Below are 21,308 nucleotides of genomic sequence, written 5' to 3'. Positions count from 1 at the left end.
TGCGAACATTTTTGGAATTTTTTAATTATTGGAAACATTAAAAAAACATGCGTTACCTAGAAATATTTTATTTAAAATTATTGCTATTTTAAATTCAAGAAATAAGCTTCGAAATTTTAAATCTTAAAAATAATTTTTGAAGCTGATGTCTTATTGTTATATTTCTAATGAATAAAATATATTCTTAAAAAATTCTAATTGTTAAAATTCAGGAATTTTCCAATTCGGATATTTTATAAATCGGCAATTTTTTGTCGCGAATTTTATTATTCGGGAATTTTCCAATTCGGGAATATTATAAACTGTCGGAAATTTAATATTCGGGAATTTTCCAGTTCGGTAATATTATAAACTGTCGAGAATTTTATTATTCGGGAATTTTATAATTCTGAAATTTTACTATTCGAAAATTTTATTATTCGGGAATTTTCCAATTCGGTATTTTTATTTTTCGGCAATTTTATTATTGGTGAATTTTATTTTTCTCCAATTTTCCGATTTGGTATTTTTATTTTTCGGTAATTTTATTATTCGTGTATTTTATTATTTGGGAATTTTTAAAATCGGTATTTTTATTTTTCGGCAATTTTATTATTTGCGAATTTGATCAATCGAGAATTTTCTAAGTCGGGAATTTTTCAGTGTCGGGAATTTTATTTTTCGAGATTTTTCAGTCGTCCCGCAATTTTTTTTAATTTCGCAGGATTTATTGAAATTTTAAAGAAAAATTTGAATAGCTTTAAAAGATTTTTAGAAGTTCAACAAAAAATTGAAAAATAAATTAAATTTTGGAAAGATTACAAAAAAAGCAAAATAAATTGCGGATTCTAAAAGATTTTAAAATAAAATTTTGTAGCTTTTTAGGTATTTCAAAAAGTTTTGAGATGATACAATTTTTCCAAGGTAACTGGGAAAATTTAAAATAATTTTTTTTGTAATAAATACAGAATTAGAAAATGTTTTAAAAGATTAAAAAAAACTTTTAATTTATAAATGACAATTGAATAATTATTCATTTTCAACGACTCAAAATTAAAATAACTTAACTTCTAATTTAAAAAGTGTTCGATAGAAAATTGCAATCTCTTAATTTTGAATGTTTCTAACTTAAAATGCTTAAAATGATATAATTTTAAAAATTGATAAATTCGTTGATTTCTTCTTCAACATAGAACATTGAAAATGATAGCATTCATTTATAAATAATAAAAATATTGATTCGTTAGAACGATTTCTTCAGACAAATAATTTATTAAGAAAAATTAAAAATCTGCCTCCGCCCGTATTAGAACCGGGAATGCCACGATCCATGAGTTAACCAATGACGTGGATTTATGTATTTTTGAATCATTAAACTATATAATTTATCAAAGTTAAGGATCTAAATTTTGCTGTTTGAAAATAATCTTTTTACAGTTTATGCTTGGCTTTAGAAACTTTACGAATATTTTATACTTGTTAATTAATGATTCTACTATGGCATACAAAACGCAGCTTGTAAATATAAAAATATTGTTCCTATTTAAACTTTCAATTATATTTATAACATCCATGATTAATATATTTGTATAATTTACAATAAAAATTAAAAGTCTTCTCTGGATGCGCACCGGTGGAAGTGAAACTTTGTTTCCAGTCAGAGAAAGAAAGTTTGTACATTACCAACGGGAAAATCGGGTTTGTGGCCGCAGTGCTCATTGTCATATCTGGATGTGGTGCGGACAAAACTGTTATTTCACTGCTTGGAAATGTAGAAATTTGCTTCTACATCAGTACCGCAACTCAACTTGCCCGAGGGTTTGGTAAACCACACTGCCACTTAGGAAAACAAGGACTGTGCCAGACCGCCAGCAGTTATACTGTTTTGCAGAAATTAATGTTCCGCATTTTGCCAGTTAAACGCTTAAACAATTCGATTCGTTTTTGTGTTCAACCGATTTCACATTTAACTTGTAGAAAAGTTATTCCGGTTCAACTTTTCATTGTTCACAAATTTTCTTTTTACTTTGAACAACTTTAGGAAAGGTGATTGGAAGAATGGTTGAACACTATCCAATGATTGGCCACTCTCCAATGGTTGGCCACACTCCAATGATTGGCCACCTCATTTAAATACGATTATATTAAAGAATATTTAGAAATAAAACTAATAATAAATTGTAAAAGTTTTAACGTCTCCCAATACACCCTACTTTTTTAACCTTCATTTTCTCTCACCTCACCTACTTTCCCTACCCTAATTTCGCCTATTTCAACTATTAACACTACTGCCCCTCACCTAATTTCCCTAAAATCTACTACCCATTAATTTCCCCACTTCCCCTTTATTAATTCATCATCACCTCCCTTATTCCTCAAAAACATCCACACCTCTCTCTTATGTTCTCTTCTCCCACTCACTCCTCTCATTTTTTCTCACTTGTCCTATTTTGGCTCTTATTATTTTCCCTGATTTGCCATATTTTTCCATTGATAAGTTTCTTTCAGTTCCGCTACTTTTTCTACTCTCATCTACAATCACTTCCTTTACTTTTCGTACCTCTCCCTTAACACCCCAATTTTATATAACTTTCCTGCTTTCTACCCTTACTTTCCTTAACTAACCCTCATTTCTCCCAAAACACCCTATTTTTTTCTCATAGTTTGTCATCGCGTTACCTACTTTCCCTCTCATAATTTCACATATTTCACCTACTTCCCCTCTCCTAATTCTTCCACCTTCAATTTGGCTTTACTTCCAATACTTCCTTTCTTCTTATTACGCCTGACTTCCCCTACATCCGCACCACTCTCGTAGCCTCACTTCCCTACTCAGTTCTCTCATTTCTCCTCACTTTCTCTACTTCCTCTCCTCTTATTATTGCTGGTTTTCCATATTTTCAAAACATTATTTTTTTTCATTTCCTCTACGGACACTACCTTAATTCACCCCCACTTTCGTTACTTCCCTTATTTTTCCCTCATTATCCCCTATCATTTTTCTGAAACACATCTTTATTTCCCTTAAACTTCCCTCACTTCTCCTGAAACACCCAAATTTTTCATCCTTTATTTTTGCTTCACCAGACCTACTTTCCTTTTCCTAATTTCACATATTTTACATACTCGCTCTCTCTATTTTGCTCTACTTCTTCTAATCTTATTCTACCCGATTTTCCCAACTTCCTCTTTTTTATTTCCTCTTCTCTTAGCCTCGCTTCCCCTACTCATTCAACTCATTTCTTCGCATTTCTCCTACTTACTACTCACATGTCCTCTCATTCCTCTTACTTTCCTCCACTTATTTCCTTTAATTTAATCCTTTTTTTGGGTTTACAGGGAGTTTCTCCATTTTATTGTTTGTTCCCCCGAATGCGAAGTAAATTGATAGAACCCGCTTAGTAAGTTGAAACAAATTTTCGATGAATGTTAATTATTTTAAATTAAAAAGTCTACTATAATATTTTTTGTTCAGAAATAATCTCCGCTGGGAGAAAATTCTGCTGAAGATTCATTTTATGGGTTAGTAATGGAAATATTTGGTTGAAAATTTGTTATCTTTTTGGTTGAAAATGAATTCTTTTTTAATTGAAAATTTATATTTTCGATTTTTGGTTGATGATTCAACTGGTTTCTAGAGAATCCTATTTTTTTATTATAAATTCTTTACAATTTGGTAGGTATTTTTTCCGTCTTGATTAAAAGATTTTTCCTAGTTAAAAATTCAACATTTTTGTTGAAAATACGTCTTTTTTGTTTTTTAAAGAATACAACGGTCTGATTGAAAATTAATCTTTTTTGGTTAAGGATTCAATTATTTTGTTAAAACTTCCTCTTATTTGGTTGAATTTTTTCTAATGGAAATATGATCATATTTTTTGTTAGAAATTAATTTTTAAACTTACAAATTTAACTATTTTGGCAAAAATGCAACTTTTTCTGGTGGAAGTTTAATATTTTTTTATTTAAAAACTCGCCCACATGGTTTAAAATTGTTTTTTTCTTTGTTGAAAATTTATTTTTTTAACTGAAAATTTAAAAGTTTAATTTTTAATTGTAATTTCTTTTTAGTTAAAAAATTCAATTAATTAGATGAAAATGCATGTATTTTGTTAATTTTATGATAGAAAAAGTATCATCGTAATTTAAAATTTAAGTTTTCGGGGGAAAGTGGAACTAAATTATTAAAAATTCATTTTTTGATAGGAGATGCATAAGTTTAGTAAAAAAATTCATCACTTTTAGAAAATTAATGTAGAAGAATAATGTTTTCAGTTGGTTTAAAATTCAACCACTTAGTTGAAAGTTAAGATACGCTGTTAAAATGCATTTTTCTGGCTGAAAAATCTTCGCGTTGGTTACAGATTTAACTATTTTGTCAAAAAAAAATTTTTCGTGAAAAACTAATTTTTAGAATGTATGTTTTGTGTTAAAGATTTAAACATTTTGTTAAAAATACTCTTTTTTTGCTTGAATTTTTATTTTGTTTAAAATCAAAATAGGTGTTAGTTGAAACATCAACTATTACATTTTCCCTACAGAATTTATTTCTTATAGAAAAAAAATTCTATTTTGTAAAAAAATTAAACAATTTGGCGAAATAATTATTTTATTGGATAAATATTCTTCATATAGTTTCAAATTGATATCTTTGGTTAAAAATTTAAATAAATCGTTGAAAAATCATTGTTTTTTGACGAAAATTGATTCTATAAATGAAAAGTTATTCCTTACAGTAAGATATTTATCATTAAGGCTGAAAATTTATTTATTTTGTTGAAAATTCCTCTTTCTTTTTGTCGAACTTTAATTTTAAGTATAAATTCAAGTATTCCCTTTTTGTGAAAAATTGATATTTTTTAGTTTAAAAAATACAGGTAGTCCGTGTAATCCATCTGAATCCTATGCGTCTTCAGATTAAGGGAAATTAATATTAAAAAAGAGCACAAGCTTTTAAAAATAAAAATATTTGGTTCCGAAAGTCTCTTGAAATTGGAGAACCTCAAACGAAAATAAAAAAAAGTAATTGGAAATTATAAAAATGAGCGATTTAAACCGTAAACTAATGAAAAAAATCTTCAAATTTGAAAAATGAACAAATTTGAATACTGAAATAAATTAAAAATGAGTGAATAATTTGAACAAAAAATGAAAATGAATGACAACTTTAATATAACAAAATGTAACCAGAAACTTTTCTAAGCTTTCACCTAAATTCAGTGTCACTCTCAGCAAACTTCCCTTATTTCGGTGGTTAACATGTTTCGGCAACAAGTGGGTACGAGGTGTCTACTTGATATCCGGCAACCTCTTTTACCCTCTTTACTTTTATATTTCTCAGTGTACGTGCAACCACTCGTGCAGTTACCACCCTAAAGTCCACTTTCAAATACCTGATAAATTCAATTTTATTCGAAAAAAATTGGGTCCAAAATAAACATTTTAAATTCAGGAATATCAAATATAAAAAAAAGATTTTTCAAAGGAAATAGGGTAATTGGTAGAATAGCTGGCCACCCATCCAGTGATTCGCCATTGGTTTTAAGTTTGGGTGATTAAGAAATATTCACAAATATAAACTAATAAAAATTGCAAGATTGTTCTGAACACAATCCAAGATATTTATTATAAGTTTATATTGTCAATATTTCATAATACTAGCCTTAGGGCCGAACATGAATTTACGAGATGAAGCAAATCAAAGTGAAAGGAAGACAAACAGGAAGACAACCGGAAAATCGATTGTTTGGTCCTAAGGCTGGTTTTTTCGTTCCACGTCACAAATTCATAAGGCCCCCTCCTATCAGAATCAGGAAATTAACTTCTTATAAGTAAGTTAGATTTTGGAACAATGGGGTTTTTTTATTCGATAGAGGAAATATTTTTTATTCTAATTTAATGAATATCCCAAAATCGATTTTTGGTCCTATAGCTGGTTTGGCAGATAAATTAAAATTTTTTTAAATAATTAGCTGGTTTCTTCCTGCAACGTCACATGTAAATGAGGGGCCATCCTATCTGAATCGGATAGTAGCTTGTAACCAGTAACTAAGATTGTGGAGAAATGGTGATATTTTTTATACGACAGAGAAAATCTTTATTATTCAGAATCAAAGAAAACCTGAAAATCGATATTTTTGTCCTAAAGCTGGTTTCTTCGTTCCACGTCACAAATAAATGTCAGTCCTACCAGAATCGGGTAGTAACTTTTTACAAATAACTAAGATTGTGGAGAAATGGGAATTTGTTATCCGATAGAAGAAATCTTTATTATTCGGATTCAACGAATAGCCGAAAAGCAGTTTTTTGGTCCTAATGCTGCTTTCTTCATTTCAAGTCACATGTAAATAAGGGGCGGTCCTATCAGAATCAGATAATAATTCGTTACAAGTAATTTATATCTTGCAGCGACGGGGATTTATTAATTTGATAGAGGAAATCTTTATTATTCGGAATCACTGAAAACCGGAAAATCTATTTTTTTAATTAGAAATTTTATTTTTTTTAGTTAATGATTCAGCTCGAATTGAACAAAGCCAATAGAATATAATAAGAAAATCCAACTATTGTTTAAAAGTTGATTTTTTTATCTAAAAGTCTATAATAGTAATTCTTATTCAGAATAAAAGCTCGTTTGGTCGAAATTTCTTCTACTTATAGTTAAAAATTTGACTATTTTATTCAAAATTGATTTAATTTTTAGTTAAAAATTCATTTTTTAAATAAAAATTTAACTATTTGAATTTTTTAAATATGTTTTATAGTTTAAAATTACATTCTTTTGAGTTGCAAATTTGAGGAAGAGAGGAGGAAGTTTGAAGGGTTTGGAATGTAAAGGTAAGGCCAGATAAGTAAAGAAAGGAGGGAAATTATAGTAAAAGTAATTAAGAGTGGAAAAGAAGTGAAGAATCAGGTGAGGTATGAGAGCGGAAATAAAGAGTATTAGAGGAAAAGAGGTTAAGTAGGAATGGATTAGAAAGTAAGGGGAGGGCTAAGGATTTTAAGGAAGTAGAAAAATCATAGAAAGAGTGGTGGGAAGCGGAGGGGAAGTAGGAATGGGAAGGAGAATTAGGGATGTGTAGGAAAAGGTGGATTAATGATTGAATAGGTAGGGAGGATAAGAGAAATCGAATACAAATATGATAAGATAGAAGATAAGAGTGGAAATAAGAAATAGTACGGAAAGAGAGGGGAAGTTTGAAAGAATTTAAAGTAAAGGGAGGGCCAAAGAAGTTAAGGAAGTAGCAAATCATAGTAAACGAGAAGGAGTGGGAAGGGGAGGTTAGGATTAGGAGAAAGTGGAAGGATAATTGGAGAGGTAGAGAGGAAACGAAAAATTGAATGAAAATATGATAAGATAAAAGAGAGAAGGAGAGATAGGAGTAGGTAATAAAGGGCGAGGGAGATTTCAAAACTTTATTGACATTTTAATAGGCCACAAAGTGCATTTTAGAAGTTTTTAAGGTTAAAAAAATACACATTTACCATCTTTTATGCGTTCTTAACAAATTAGGCATTACAGTTTTGGTCGGATGTCCGTCCATCTATCACAATTTTCAAAGGAAAACCAAAATGAAGTGAAGGGAAATGAGTGGAGAGCAAATAAGGGGAGCAAAGTAAGGGAAGTGAGGTCAAATAGAAAGAGGAAAAGTAGCAAAAATGAGTATTAGTACGTTGCAGAAGGGCAAGGATTGAAAATGAGGGTGAATAGGGATAGAAAAGTGAGGGCTCGGGAGAGGAAGTAGGAGAAGTGAAGTATTTTCTAGGGAAGATAAAAGAGGTGGAAGTTGATGAGAAAGAAGTTCGAAAAGGTAAGACGAAGAGAGGAGGAGAGGAGGAAAAGTGGTGAAAAGAAAGAGGTCGTAAGAAGGTGAACTATTAAGAAATAAGAAAAGGAAAGTGAGGTAAAGAAGGTGAAATGGAGGAATAAAGGTTAAGTAAGGCAAAATTTGGGGAGGAGAAAAGAAGTGGTGGAAGGAGAAGTAAGAGAAGCGAGGGAAGGTGAAATACGAGAAAGTGAGGGGTATTAAGAAGAGGAAAAGTACGAAAATTGAGTGTAAGTGAGATGAAGATGGGGCAATGATTATAAATAAAGGTGAACAGGATTAGAGAAATAAGGTCTGGGGAGAGGAAATAGAGGAAGGTAGTGTTAGTTAGCAAATATAGGAGAGGAGAAAATAGAGGGAAAGAAGTTCGGGAAGGAAGAGCTAAAGGTAGAACAAAAGGGGCGAAACTAGGGAAGGTACAGTATGGAAGGGAAACATTTAAACGACTTGATTAAAGCTTTAATTGGCTAAAAACTCTTTTGCAAGTGCGGGGCGTCTATTTTGATTTATTTTTTTTATTTATGAAAAAATATATAAATACTCACCCTTTTCGAGTGGAGCTCTCTTGTATTTTTCCAGTCTTTTAACAGCGATGGCTTCCAGTCGCACCCTCGCGGCCGGATATTCTTTGAGGACGTCCCACATGTCCTTTTTACTGAGGACGAAGAGATCCGAGTAGCCAACTGACCTCACGCTGGCTGTTCGTCGGTTACCTGCGTTGATTTAGCCATTTATCGGTTATTAAGGAGTTCCAAGCATCTGATCTACTTCCGCTTTTATTTTGTTGTCTATTTATTATTAATGTTCAATATTATTTTTTTCATTCATTCCTACCCTATGGAAAGTTTGTTATAAGTGCTTTTATTTTTTGTTTTAATGGAAGAAAATTAAAAATTGTGTAAAAGGCAAAAAATAAGTTGCTGTTGCAAAATATCATAAGGTGATAAATCTCAAGTCAGAAGAAAGGGGGTGAGAACAATTAAATTAATGTCTATTTAAAGCAGTAATTTTAATTTAAAAATACTACAATTCTTCTAAAATGTATGAATTCCGTTTCTTTCCAGGGAAATTTCGAGATGACTAAAAATACAAAACAAAATTTGTAACACTGTAAAACTTTTCGTAAAAGAGAATATTAAAAATAGAAAACTCTTGAAATTAAAAAATTGCAGAAAATTAGAAATTCCGAAATTGAGGAGTTCCCGAATCATAAATTCCCTAAGTTTTCTATATTGACAAATTTTATAAATTACCGGTACACAGGCTGACAATTTTCCAAAAATAAAACTCCCGAAATATAATAGACAATATAATAAAATATCTAACACTATAGACTTTCTGACAGCAGAAAATTTCTGAATGTAAAATATTAAAAAATTGGTCAGATAATACATCAGTACAAAAAATAAATAATGTGGAAAATATGTGCATCAAATAAAAGTATTTATATGCATTATTTATTATTTTATAAAATACCATTTTTTAATTATTTGGATTTGGGAATTCGAGGATTTTCCAATTTAGAAATATAAATTTTCAAAATTTTTTATAATTTCTGGAATCTTCTGGGATGAGTAAAAAAAAAGAAAAGCAACATTTTCTTCAAAGAAAATATTCAAAATAGAAAATTCCCGAAATTAAAAAATTGCCGACAATTTAAAAATCCTTACTGCTTATAACATTATCGAATTTAAAATTGAAAATTCCCCGAATTATAAAACTGCAGATACCAAATAATGTTTGAATCAAAATAATCCGAAATATAAAAAACCAAACAATAGCTTAATCAATATAAAAATAAAATTAATATTTTCTGCATATAAGATTCTATAATTTTATTTTCTACTAAAGATTTTATTATTTAACGATTTTTAATTGTTCAGATTCGAAAATGTTTTAATTCAGGAATATTAAACTGCCGACAATCTAATACAATAATTTCCTAATTTTCCTATTTCGCATATTGTCTTCATCATGAATTTTGTAGTGTCGAAAATGTTATTTTTCAAGATTTTGCATTCGTCCTGTGGGGAATATAATAGAAATCATCTAGGGTAAAATCTTTTTATGGATTTTCAATTTCCAAAAGCTACAAATCAATTTTTTCCAAGCTGAAAAACTAAATACCCTATTTGTATATAAAAGTGCTATATAATAAATCGAGAGTGTGTCGATAACAATAATAGGAAAATCAGAGTGTATCGAATAAACGAATAATGTTGATTTGTAAACGTAGCAGAAGAGTGAAATGTAAATAACGCGTTTCGGATAGAAGTTGAAAATAAAAAAGGAAAGAATTAGGACATGAAAAAAGAGTATCGTATTCGTTTTTCTACCAAACTCATTTCGAACGCCATGCGCTTTCAATTTGTTCTCCTTACTGGTCTTTTACTAAATTTTAAACGAATTCTCTGTTATTCTGACAGCATGATTTCTATTCAAACCATAAAATTTAATCTTTTAACAAAATTATCTGAAATACTAGGTTACCTAATATTTTTATTAACATTACCGTCAGCTAGAGCGAATAGTACTAAAAATCATAGACGACTTTGACACACGATAACTTGGTTCGAAATCAAAGTTAAAAAGCTTAAGAAATTTGTTGGAAAGGCTATATCAAGAGAGAAGTGACTTTTTTCATTCTTGAATTTTGAACCTAAAATTCAAAGTGTGCTGTGACTTAGGAAAAATGTGGTAAAAATATGAAATCATCAGGACACAATTTTTGAAATTTCATCTTTAATTTGAGCCGAAAAATCTCCAAAAATCTTCAAAGGTTCCCAAGATATGACTAAAGATGTCCAAGCGCATCTGTGTTGACTTTTAGTCAATGTTCACCGCTATCGACCGCAAGAGCGGTGATCGCCGAAAATGTCTCAGATTTTGTACCTCGTGCTCAACTTGTGCCACGGATCAGGAAATATGTAGCAAAAATATATAAAATGGCAAATCGCAATCTTTGAAATCTTACCTTTAATTTATGCGAAGAAAACTTGAAAAGCCTTCACAGGTTCCTGAGATATGACTGAAAATGTCCCAGCGTCCCTGCATCGAGTGACACAGTAGTGAACGCCGGCTGAATCTTAAATCAGACATGATTGGACATTCTTTGTCATATCTCGGAAACCCCTAACGATTTTTTCAGTTTTCTCATATTAAAGTTAAGGCAAGACTTCAAAGATTGTCTTCTGTAAAAATCAGATGTTGTATTCAAATTTCGTAGATCATGTCAGGAGTTGAAGTTAAGGTACACAATTTGACAAAGTCTTTCATTAAAAAGAGAGAGAGAGAGGGGAAGTAAGTGAAGAGATGTCAGTAGGTGAAAGTGAGTGGAAGGGAGGGTTATTGAGAGGGGGAAAATAACTGATAATTAGTTGTTGATGGGAGGGGGCAGTGTATTAGGGGTAGTAAGAGTAGTGATGATAGTAAGGAGAAGTAAGAACAAGATATGCAAAAACAGGATAAGTCGGGAGAGATAAGTAGGAGAAGTAAGATATGTAAGGGAAGCGGAAGTAGAGAAGTCAGGGTAGGTAAGTAGTGGAAGTGTTCATTCAGAGAAAATAATAGGGGAAGGTAAGGTAAGAGGAAGTATGATAAATGAGAGGATAAGTAAATAAATGGGACAGTATATTAGGAAAAGTAAGGATAGTAAGTGTACTGAGAAGAATTAAAAGAAGACAAGTAGGAGAAGTGAGACAATAAAGGAAAGGGGCAGGGGGTCATTCACAAAATACGTAATACGTTTAGGGGAGGGGGCTGCCGAAGTATCATTCTCCATAGTATGACCAATGGAAAAAGTATCACGCAGAGGGGCGGGATCTCAATTTCCTGAAAAATGTATCGCGTATTTTGTGAATGGTCCCTAGCAGGAAAAGTCAGAAGAGGTAACTAGGGAAAGTAAGAGAAAGCAGAGAAAGTAATGGTGGAAATATGATAAGTCAGAAAGGATAAGTAAGTGAGGAGAAAGGAGGTAGAGGATTGGAAGAAGAAAGTAACTAATAAGGGTTAAATAAAAGAAATGGGACAGTATAGTGAGAAAAAGTATGTGTAGTAAGTGTAGTGATAAGGAATAAATATGGAATAAGTAGATGAAGAAAGAAAATTAAGGGAAGGGGAGCAAGATAAGTGTGGGGAGGTAAGGAGGCCAAGTGAAGGAAATTTCAGACAAAGTAATGGGGGGAAGGCAAGGTAAAGGGAAGTAAGATAAGTATGAGAGGGTTAGTAAGTGAAGAGGTATCAGTAGGAGGAAGTGTGGGGTGGAGAGGTTGCACATTGGAAGGGGAAGTAACGAATGCGGGTTTAATGAACCAAATTGGACCGTACAGTAAGGAAAAGTAAAGTAGTGCATATTATCAGAAGAAATAAAAAGAGGACCAGTAAGTGAGGGGAGATCAGTACTGGAAGTAAGGGAAGTAAGTGAATAGAAAACAAAAGCATTACTGGGAAAGTAGGGGAACTGAGAGGAGAAGGCATTGAAATTAATAAAGGAATTAAGGAGAGGGGAGAAAAGGTAAGAAATGTGTAAAAGAAAATATGAGAAATAAGATATCAGTAGGAGTAAGTAAATGAAGAGAAGAAAGAGCATTGGAAAGGGAAGTAACTGATAGGAAGTAAATGTAGCGAAGAGGCAGTGTGTTAAGGAAAGTAAGATTATTGAGTTCAGTGTAAGAAATAAAAATAGAATAAGTAAGGGAAGATAATTACTGGAAGTAAGGAAAGTAAGTGAAGAGGAAAAAAGAGCAGTTACGGGGAAGTAGTGGAATTAAAAAAAGGCAGGTAAAATAATAAAGGAAAAAGTAGCAGAAGTGAAAGAGTGGACGTAGGTGGAGTATATGTAAAGGATGATGAAGTAGAAGAAGCAGGAAAGAGGAAATAAGTGTAGCGAAAATAATTAGATATAAAGTTGCAGAAGTCAGAAAGGAAGTAAGGGAAGTTGGAGAAAAGAGGGATAATGAGGGCAAGTAGTGAAGGGTAAGAAGTTGGAGAAGTTAGAGGAGGGAGAAATACAAAAGGGAATGTTATGTGAGGGTAAGTGGGTAAAGGGAGAAGAGCAGAGGAAAAAAGTGTAAGTGTGGGTGAGAGAAGAGATGTGAATCAGGCGAAATAAAAATAGAGTAGTAGGTTTCCAAAAGACGATTGGGTGGAATTAGGAAAGGAAAAGTTTTAAGAAAATATAGGGACGTGAAAAGTGAATGCGAAGGATGATAAGCGAGGTCAGAGAAGTATAGTAAGTAGGGGTAGAGAAAAGAGGGGACAGAAGAGTGAGGAGTTAGGCGAGAGAGGGGAATTGAGCCAGGGAAAGTATTATCAGGGAAATAGGAGTGGTAAAGTATGCAAGGAGAAAGTAATGCGGGTGTGGGGGAATTGAGGGAAGGAGAGTAGATAATGAGACAGGATCCGGTAGGATCGAATTGGACCACAAAAAAGAGAATAGAAAAGGCGAAGAGAGAGAGAGGGGGAATGTCATAGGAGGAGGGAGATTTGACAAATCTAATTACGTCTTAATAGGCTACAAAAATCCTTTTTTTAGGCGCTATTCACGTAGATAATTTTTGATACTAGTATAATTTAAACTAAGCAGCTTCACAATTTCATTTAAAAATAACAAACTTAAGGACTTAAAATTTCCAAAGTGTTTTTTGACAAATATTTTTATGATATTTTTATTCATCCTAATGAAAATTTAAACAAAAATTTACAATATTGTCTATTTTCACAATCTGAGTAAAAATCTACTTTCCCTGGAGGGAAAAGTGGTAGAGGGAAGAGGGAAAAGGAGAGACGAGAGTAAATTCTATTTCTAATTCAATTAGCACTGCTTTGCATGATAAACAGGATTCTGTGAATAAAATAGGAACTTGTTATAAGTCAGTTAAGTCAGGGGCAAGGGGAGGAAAATTTATGTATTTTAGTAGCGTACTACTGCATCGTGCAATACTGCAATGCGGAAGAGAGAAGAGAGAATGGAGAGATTTATGAAGTCTTTGGACACTCCAGGGAATCAAGTGTTTTATGATTTTTCAGTAGATCGCTATTATTTTCATCCTGATATTAGATATATTCCCTTTTGATACTCAAAAATTTATTGACAGTAGAAAAAATTGCTCACCAAAGAGTCGTTAACTTTTTACAACATTTTTTATGTACTATAAATTTTCTAAATATCGTTCTTTTGATATAATCTCACCTTTTTATTTATTGAGTCGGAAATTCACTTAAAAGTGGCTTCTTAAATAAAACAGGATGGCCGCTGGAGCGTGAATTTTTTCAGATCGGGAAAACTTAGAAAATTAGAGAAAGAAAAATTCGTCCAATTACTTCAAATGTAACATTATATAATGCAATTTAAAAGAAGAATTTGTTCTTACTATCGAGGCCATGATGGCTTCTTTTTGCTAAAAAAACATTTAAATTTCGTAAATAAATAGCATTAAAAAATTCGTGTTTGTTTCAAAAACGTTTTTTCTAAAAAAACTAGTTCTTGAGCCACTGAATAAAAAAAATGTTAATTCAAATACTTAAAATTCAACAGTTACAGTTTAAGATTTTTAATTCGAAATCCAGCTTTGATTATTCAAAATAAAAAAATTTAGCGTTAAGCGTTCCAGTTTTTTAATTTTATAAACCACGAAAAATTTTTACCAACGAGAAAAAAACTGGAATCTGTTTTCTCGAATGAAAAAACTGCCACCCTATTTTGATTTGGCCAATAAGGATAATCTCTGTTTTACCGACTGAGGGGTCCCATAACTCTCGTAGTTATACTACTTTTAAGAAAAAAAATTAGAAAGATTTTTCATAATTTCAGGAATATAATCTATATATTTTTTATTTATTATAAATTAAGTAAGGGGGATATTGCAAATTGAAACAACAAATTTAATTATTTTGTTGAATAATAAACTAATATTGGGTAAAAGACTAAAATGCATAGCCTCTACGATAAAAATAGAATAGTGAAGCAAATTCACACAAAATAATTTTGAATATTTTCGCTGGGTAAAGAAGAAGAGCAATAATAATAATGTTTTACATATAAAAATGTAAAATTGTGTAAAATTGTATAATGGTGAACAGTATTATAATTAATAATGTATACGATGATTAAATATGTATGAATATTAGTGTGAATCGAAAATAAAAAATTCTGGAATTTGAAATCGTCATCAGGCGAAAGAGTAGGGTATTGGAATCCTGAAAAAGTATAATTAATTTAAAACGGATAGATAAAAAATTCCACGTTTGAAATTTTTTTATATATTCTTGATTTAAATTTTTTTTATAATCCTGGAGGTCAAAAATATCTTTTAAATTTTCGTTCTTAGATTTTTGAAAAATGATGTCATAAGAAAAATTTCTATTAAATTCATTATTGTTTGCGAAAAAATTCTTAACACAGTTTTAAACTGGAAAATAATTTTTTCGGGTATTTAAAAACTTACCAGTAACAATAATACAAAGGAATAAAAATCGGAAATGAAAGATTGGCTGTGATTTCAATTTCGATTTCTGAGTCTTGTTGATTTTTCATCTGATGTATTTTTGTAACACGAACTCTTTAAAAAAATTATTCATAAGTAGTGTAGCTATAAGAGTTCTGGAAATCCTTAGTCGATAAAACAGTTATAACTCAGTTATCGACTGTAGGTTATCGAACTGTCGGTAAGGTAAGTCTCTATCCGAAATTCCTGACTTATTTAATAAGGATTTTCTCTTTTTTACTGACTAAGGGCTCTCAAAACTCTAATAGTTATACTACTTGTAAAAAAATACTCTTTTGATTTTCAGGGAGATAAAAAAAAAATAAAAGTCAGGAAAGTTTAAAAATGCTTAAAACAGGAAATATTTTAAACAATTTTTTCAAGCGCGACTAACCAAGTTGCATATCTATTGATTCTAAATTAATTCCAGAGTTTTTTATTTTGGAAAATATTCAAAAAATAGAGGGCGGAACGAGCGAAGAAAAACGTGAAAATATTAAGTGGCGGTGCAATGAATAAAATAGCATCGAAGTTGTCTACTATCGCAATGGGACGTAAAGCATTAGGAATTTAAAGGATGCACGTTACACAGACGATAAAATTGACGAGTAGAATAATTTCTTTACTTTCTAGATCTATTTGGAAACGACAATACACAAAACTGTAAAAATATATGTTTAATTTGATATGAAAATACAAAATTTAAAAAGATATATTTTTTATCATCAGGTATAATTAAAACATGAGTGATTCACAATCTGAATTCATAATCTGGACTAGATTACAGACTTCACAGACTCAAATGTTCTCAAAATAGGAAAAATAGGGTGTCTTTGTAGAAAAATAGGAAAATAATGGGGAATTAATTTCTCTACATAAAATTAATGTATAGTCACTATATTCAAATCAATATGAAATGCTTAAAATTTGCAGTTGAAATATATTGCATTTTAAAAAAAGCAATTGAATCTTGAACAAGAAAAAAAATAATTTTCTACAAAAAAAGATTAATTTTTAAGAAGAAAATTCAATTTTCAAGCTAAAAAGTTTAATTTTCAGAAAAATGTTTAGGTTTAACACAAAAAAAATAAATTTCAAACCAAAAATATAATTTTTAATCAAGAAAGATAATTTTTCAAACAAATAGTTAAGTTTTGAACAAATAAAAGTATTCATTTCAAACCGAAAATGTTCATTTACACCCAAATACTTAAACTTTATTGCACAATTGACAAATTTTTAAAATCCATTTAAATTTTTAACAAAATAGTTAATTTTTCAACTAAGACAGAAAAATTTTTGTCCATGAATTTTTCTAACAATAAAAAAAATGACAAACTAGGAAGATAAATTTTTAATAAAATACATAGTTGAAGGTTTAACCTACAAAGATCTTTAATTAAAAATAAAATGAATTAATTATCAGTTACAATCATTATTTTCCAAATGGAACAAATAAAAAAAAAGAATTATTAACAAAGCAGTTAAATTTTTAAGCAAGAAAGATGAATTTTCAAACATTTCAATTTTCGATCAAAAAAATGTTTTTTAAACAAAATACTTGAAAAAAACTTGAAAAAAAAGCTCAATTTTAAACAAACAAAACAAAAATCATTTTTATCAATTTAATACAACTTTCATCCAAGTAGTAGAATTTTAAACGAAAAAATGAACTCTCAACATAAAGTGTATTAGTTAAATTTTTAAATAAAAACGATTAAATTCGTACCCAAAAACGTTATAGTTAAATTTTCTGATAAAAAATTAGTTTTAAAGAAAAAAAAAGATTCTTAGCAAAATAGTTAAATCTTCAAGTAATAAAATAAATTTTCAAGAAGGAAGCTCAACCTTCGACTAAGTAGTCTTATTTTCAATGAAAAATATGAGTTCTTAACAAAATATCTGAATGTTTAATACAATAATAAAATTTCAATCAAATAAATATCCTTATCAGAAGAGATAAATTCTAAACTAAAAATATATCTGTAGACTTTTGAATTAAAAATATTAATATCATTTTGCCAAAAATACAATATTTACATGTTCAGTGTAGAAAATGGATTCTTGACTTAAAACAAAATAATTCTCAGCAAAAAAGTATCGCTACATTTGCAGATAAAAAAATTAAGTTTTAACAAAAAATGACAAGTTTGCAACAACATAGAGAAACTGCAAAATATTTTTGAACAAAGGTAGAATTTCTAAATAAATTATGAATATTTAAGCAACAAAATTCATTTTATACAAACGAGTTCAATTGCTATCTAAATAATGGATTGAAAAAAAACATTCTCAACAAAAAACATAATATTTGCTATTTGAATAAAAAATAATTTTATTATCAATAAAAAAATAACCAAAAATATGAATTTTCAATGAAATAGTTCAATTTTCAAATAAATAGTTCAATTTCTAACAAAATTAATATTTTTCAAAGAAAGATGATCTTTTAACAAAATACATGGATTTTAAACCAGAAAAGATCAGCTTTTAATTTTAAATGTCAATTTTAAACCAAAGATGGATTTTTTACATTTTCAGTCAAGAAAATTAATTTCGCACAAAAAAATAATTTCCAATAAAAGTCAAAAAGTTAATATTTGCAATCAGAAATGAAATCGAAATCGAAACAAAAAATATAATAATAAAATTTTTAATTAAAAATATTTACCTTGGAAAAAAATTTTTTGGGATTTTCTTATTGCGTTTTGCTAATTCAGTTCGCATGCCAGAGAATTAGAAAAAGGGGAAATTTCTTGACAATGGGAGAAACACGAGGAAATTTAAAAATATTATATCGAAATCTCATTTTAGTGATAAAAACACACTTTTAATAGCTGTGAGTCTATTTATCTCAATAAAATCCACTATTGGCTTTCCATTTCGTGTTTCATTGAGCAGAGGAACAACTTACTGATGCAGGAATGAATGATTTCAATTGTTCAATAACAAAGCTTTTATCAACCTGGCTAAATGACTGGCATGAATTCTCGTCATGTTTTAGTTTTGCTTTCATCACCGACTCAATTATTCCAATATCAAATTATTTTTAAAAACCACTTTTGCATAAAAATTTGAAGAAAAAAAAATTAGTTCTAAAATGTATTAAATCAAAAATCTGAACTCATTCGAAACGAAATTCTTGGGGGCGCATAGAGGGAGAAGAAAGATTAAAAAAGCAAAAGGTAGCATTACAATTTTGAAACTGAGTGACAGTGGAAAAAATTGATTTTTTTATAAATCAGTCTACGATCACAATTTTCATCCAGTTTTGACTTTATTAAAAAAATTAAATATGATTAAATTCTGAAAAATGTTTAAACAAATTACAAACTTTTTGATTTTGCAAAAAGCTGTAACATCTCCCTTCAGTAGATAATGCAACCTGAAGTGAATAATAATTTAATTGAAAATACAAATACATATGAAACAAATAATTTCATTTAACTTATAGTTAAGATATTATAAATTTTCATAAATCAAAATTCGGATTAATTTTTTTTATTTGTGCTCTCAGTTAATTATTATTTATTGCAGGTTGAATTATTAATAACAATAACTGCATATTTACTAAAGAAATATAAATATTTGATTTTCTAATTAATTTATTTTTTATATATTAATTAGTAATATCAATTTTTGAATTAATCAATTCACTTCGTGCATAAAAATTGTCGGATTGAAATGTTTTATCATCGATTTCAAGTTATTAATTTTGCAAATGGGATTAAAATTATTTAATTTCAAAAAATCGCAATGCACAATTTAAATATTAATTATGTTTAAGAACGAAAATCCAAGATACTAATTTAAGAATCATGCAATCTTCAATCAAAGTTTAAAATTTTTCAAGTTTGAAAGCTACATGTTTTAAATTAATTTTTAAACTTTAAAATTTTTTTTCAAATTTCAACGGAAAAATGACAGCAATTTTTTGGGGCAAAATTAAATTTAAAAAAAAAATCTATCTAATGACTTTGAATAAAATCAGGAAAATTACTCTATTAAATCTTCAAAAGTTGCAAAATTTAAAAGTTTCAAAATTAAATTCTTAATGGTCTGTTTTAAATCTAATGATTTTAGATTAAAATTTTGTATGTTATTTGGTTTTCATTTAAAACGTATAAAACGATCTGAATTTTGAATTCTTCAAAATTGTAAAACAACAAATTAAAAGACTTACTAGTGGCATAATTTTGAGTTGAAACGATTTACAATTTAACCCTTTAAATTAAATGCTTCCAGTATAACTAATAAAGCAATTAAGAATTTAAACAATATTTTTCGCAATTTATTTACTAAAGATAAGAAGAGGTAAGAGTTTTAGAGTTATTTTTATTATTTCTTCTTATTTTTCCATTTTTCTGGTTTCTAAAGTTTAACTTTGCAATTAAAATTGAAGTATGTAAATTTTAAAAAGTTGAATTAAGAGTTTAAAAAATTTTAATTTCTAAGAGATTCAAAGTTACTGAAAAAATTTAATTCTTAATGAGTCTGGATATAAATTATTTTTGATATATTAGTAACTTCGTTAGAAATAAATCATTTTTAATTTGTGCATTGCGACTGTTACAATTTAATCATTTTACAGTGAAAGGCAAAATATATAAAAATTAAATTAATTCGGAAATCGATTATTTATATTTCTTTAATGCGTATGCATTTATTGTCATCGATTTAATTTTTACGCAAGTTATTTTTTCAGTTAACAATAACTTTGTTTTTTAATTAATTTTAACACTTTTCCTCTTAATATGGGTAACCTCTCTACAGTGGATAGTCACGAATTAAAAGTAAAAATCAAATAAAAAAAAATAGTTTAAATTTTGATTTAACTCCCAATTTATAAAAACTTGTTTCGAGATTTCTCTGTAGAATTTCATTAGCTTTAATCTAAAAAAAAACGAAAGTCGAAATCGGATAAAAATTGTGACCTGTAGACTAATTTGTCTAAAAAATCCGGTTTTCTTCCCACTGTGTGTATCGTAGGGTGGTCCAAAAATGCAGGGCAATTTTTTTTTCTTGAATTTTCATGCATACCACCCTCAAATTTGTTCAAATTTACAACAACAATAAAAAAAGGCGTAAAAAAATAATATTCAGAGTTGACGAAACCCCATGTATTTTAAATTTATTTCCCATTAGAAAAATAAAAGATTTTTGTAAACCTTATTCAGAATCGTCCACACGTATACATAAAATTTGTTAAACAATTCCGTATTGGTTTAGCCATTTTCTTTTAGAACAGAGATAGAATGTCGCGGCTTTTTTTCTAAGTTTTAAACTTATTTCTAATTTATAAATGAGAGTGAGGTAGTTTTCAAAAAAAAATTTAAAACCAATATTGTTTTAACAATTTGTTATTGCTCATAATATTATTCTTCAAAAATAATGCAATTTAACAAACCTAATTCTTTACACAAATAATTATTATTTACAGCTATCTTTTAATATAGTAAACCTAGATAGTGGCGGTTTTTTTGTTAAATCTTTAAATTTTTGTCCAATTTTCAATTATAGGAAAGTAGTTACTATTAAAATTGAAACGAAACAATTTTTCAAATAAATTATTATTGTTGTTTATAAATATGTTCTCCAATAGTAAAGCTAGATGGTTGCGGTTTGTTCCGAAATTTTTAACTTTTCGGCCACTTTTCATTCATTCATTATATTTGAATTTTTAGTTGTAATTAGACGATGATATAAATTGTTTAAACAATTTTTTGTCGTTTTTAGCAATTTTCTCTTAGAATGGAGTTAAACAGTCGCGCTTTTTTCGAATACTTTACTTATCTTCAAAATTTTATTTAAATTGAAACAATAGTCAATGAAGTTTAATAGAATTATAGTTCAAACTATTTATTATTATTTATAATAGGCTTTGAATCATCTTTGAATCATGACTAACGACTTAGTCTTCTGAAAATTTGCCACTTTTTGTCATCTTTTTAAATAGAGTGAGGTTTTATATTTAAGACATATCAACACAAATAATTGTTTAAACAAAGTATTATTATTT

At 29.0% G+C, this 21,308-nt stretch overlaps 1 protein-coding gene across 1 annotated transcript in view; it reads right to left on the bottom strand.

Annotated features, from left to right (window-relative positions):
- LOC117180300 (cyclic nucleotide-gated cation channel alpha-3-like) overlaps positions 1-21,308 on the bottom strand; it is a 375,315-nt gene that overhangs the window by 27,417 nt on the left and 326,590 nt on the right. Inside the window, exon 10 of the mRNA XM_033372719.1 lies at positions 8,351-8,518. Coding sequence (XP_033228610.1) covers positions 8,351-8,518 — 168 coding nt within the window. The remainder of the gene's footprint in view (positions 1-8,350; positions 8,519-21,308) is intronic.

This window comes from Belonocnema kinseyi, chromosome 9 (assembly GCF_010883055.1).
Source record: "Belonocnema kinseyi isolate 2016_QV_RU_SX_M_011 chromosome 9, B_treatae_v1, whole genome shotgun sequence".
Lineage (NCBI taxonomy): Eukaryota > Metazoa > Arthropoda > Insecta > Hymenoptera > Cynipidae > Belonocnema > Belonocnema kinseyi.
This window is presented reverse-complemented; position numbering and strand designations above follow the sequence as displayed.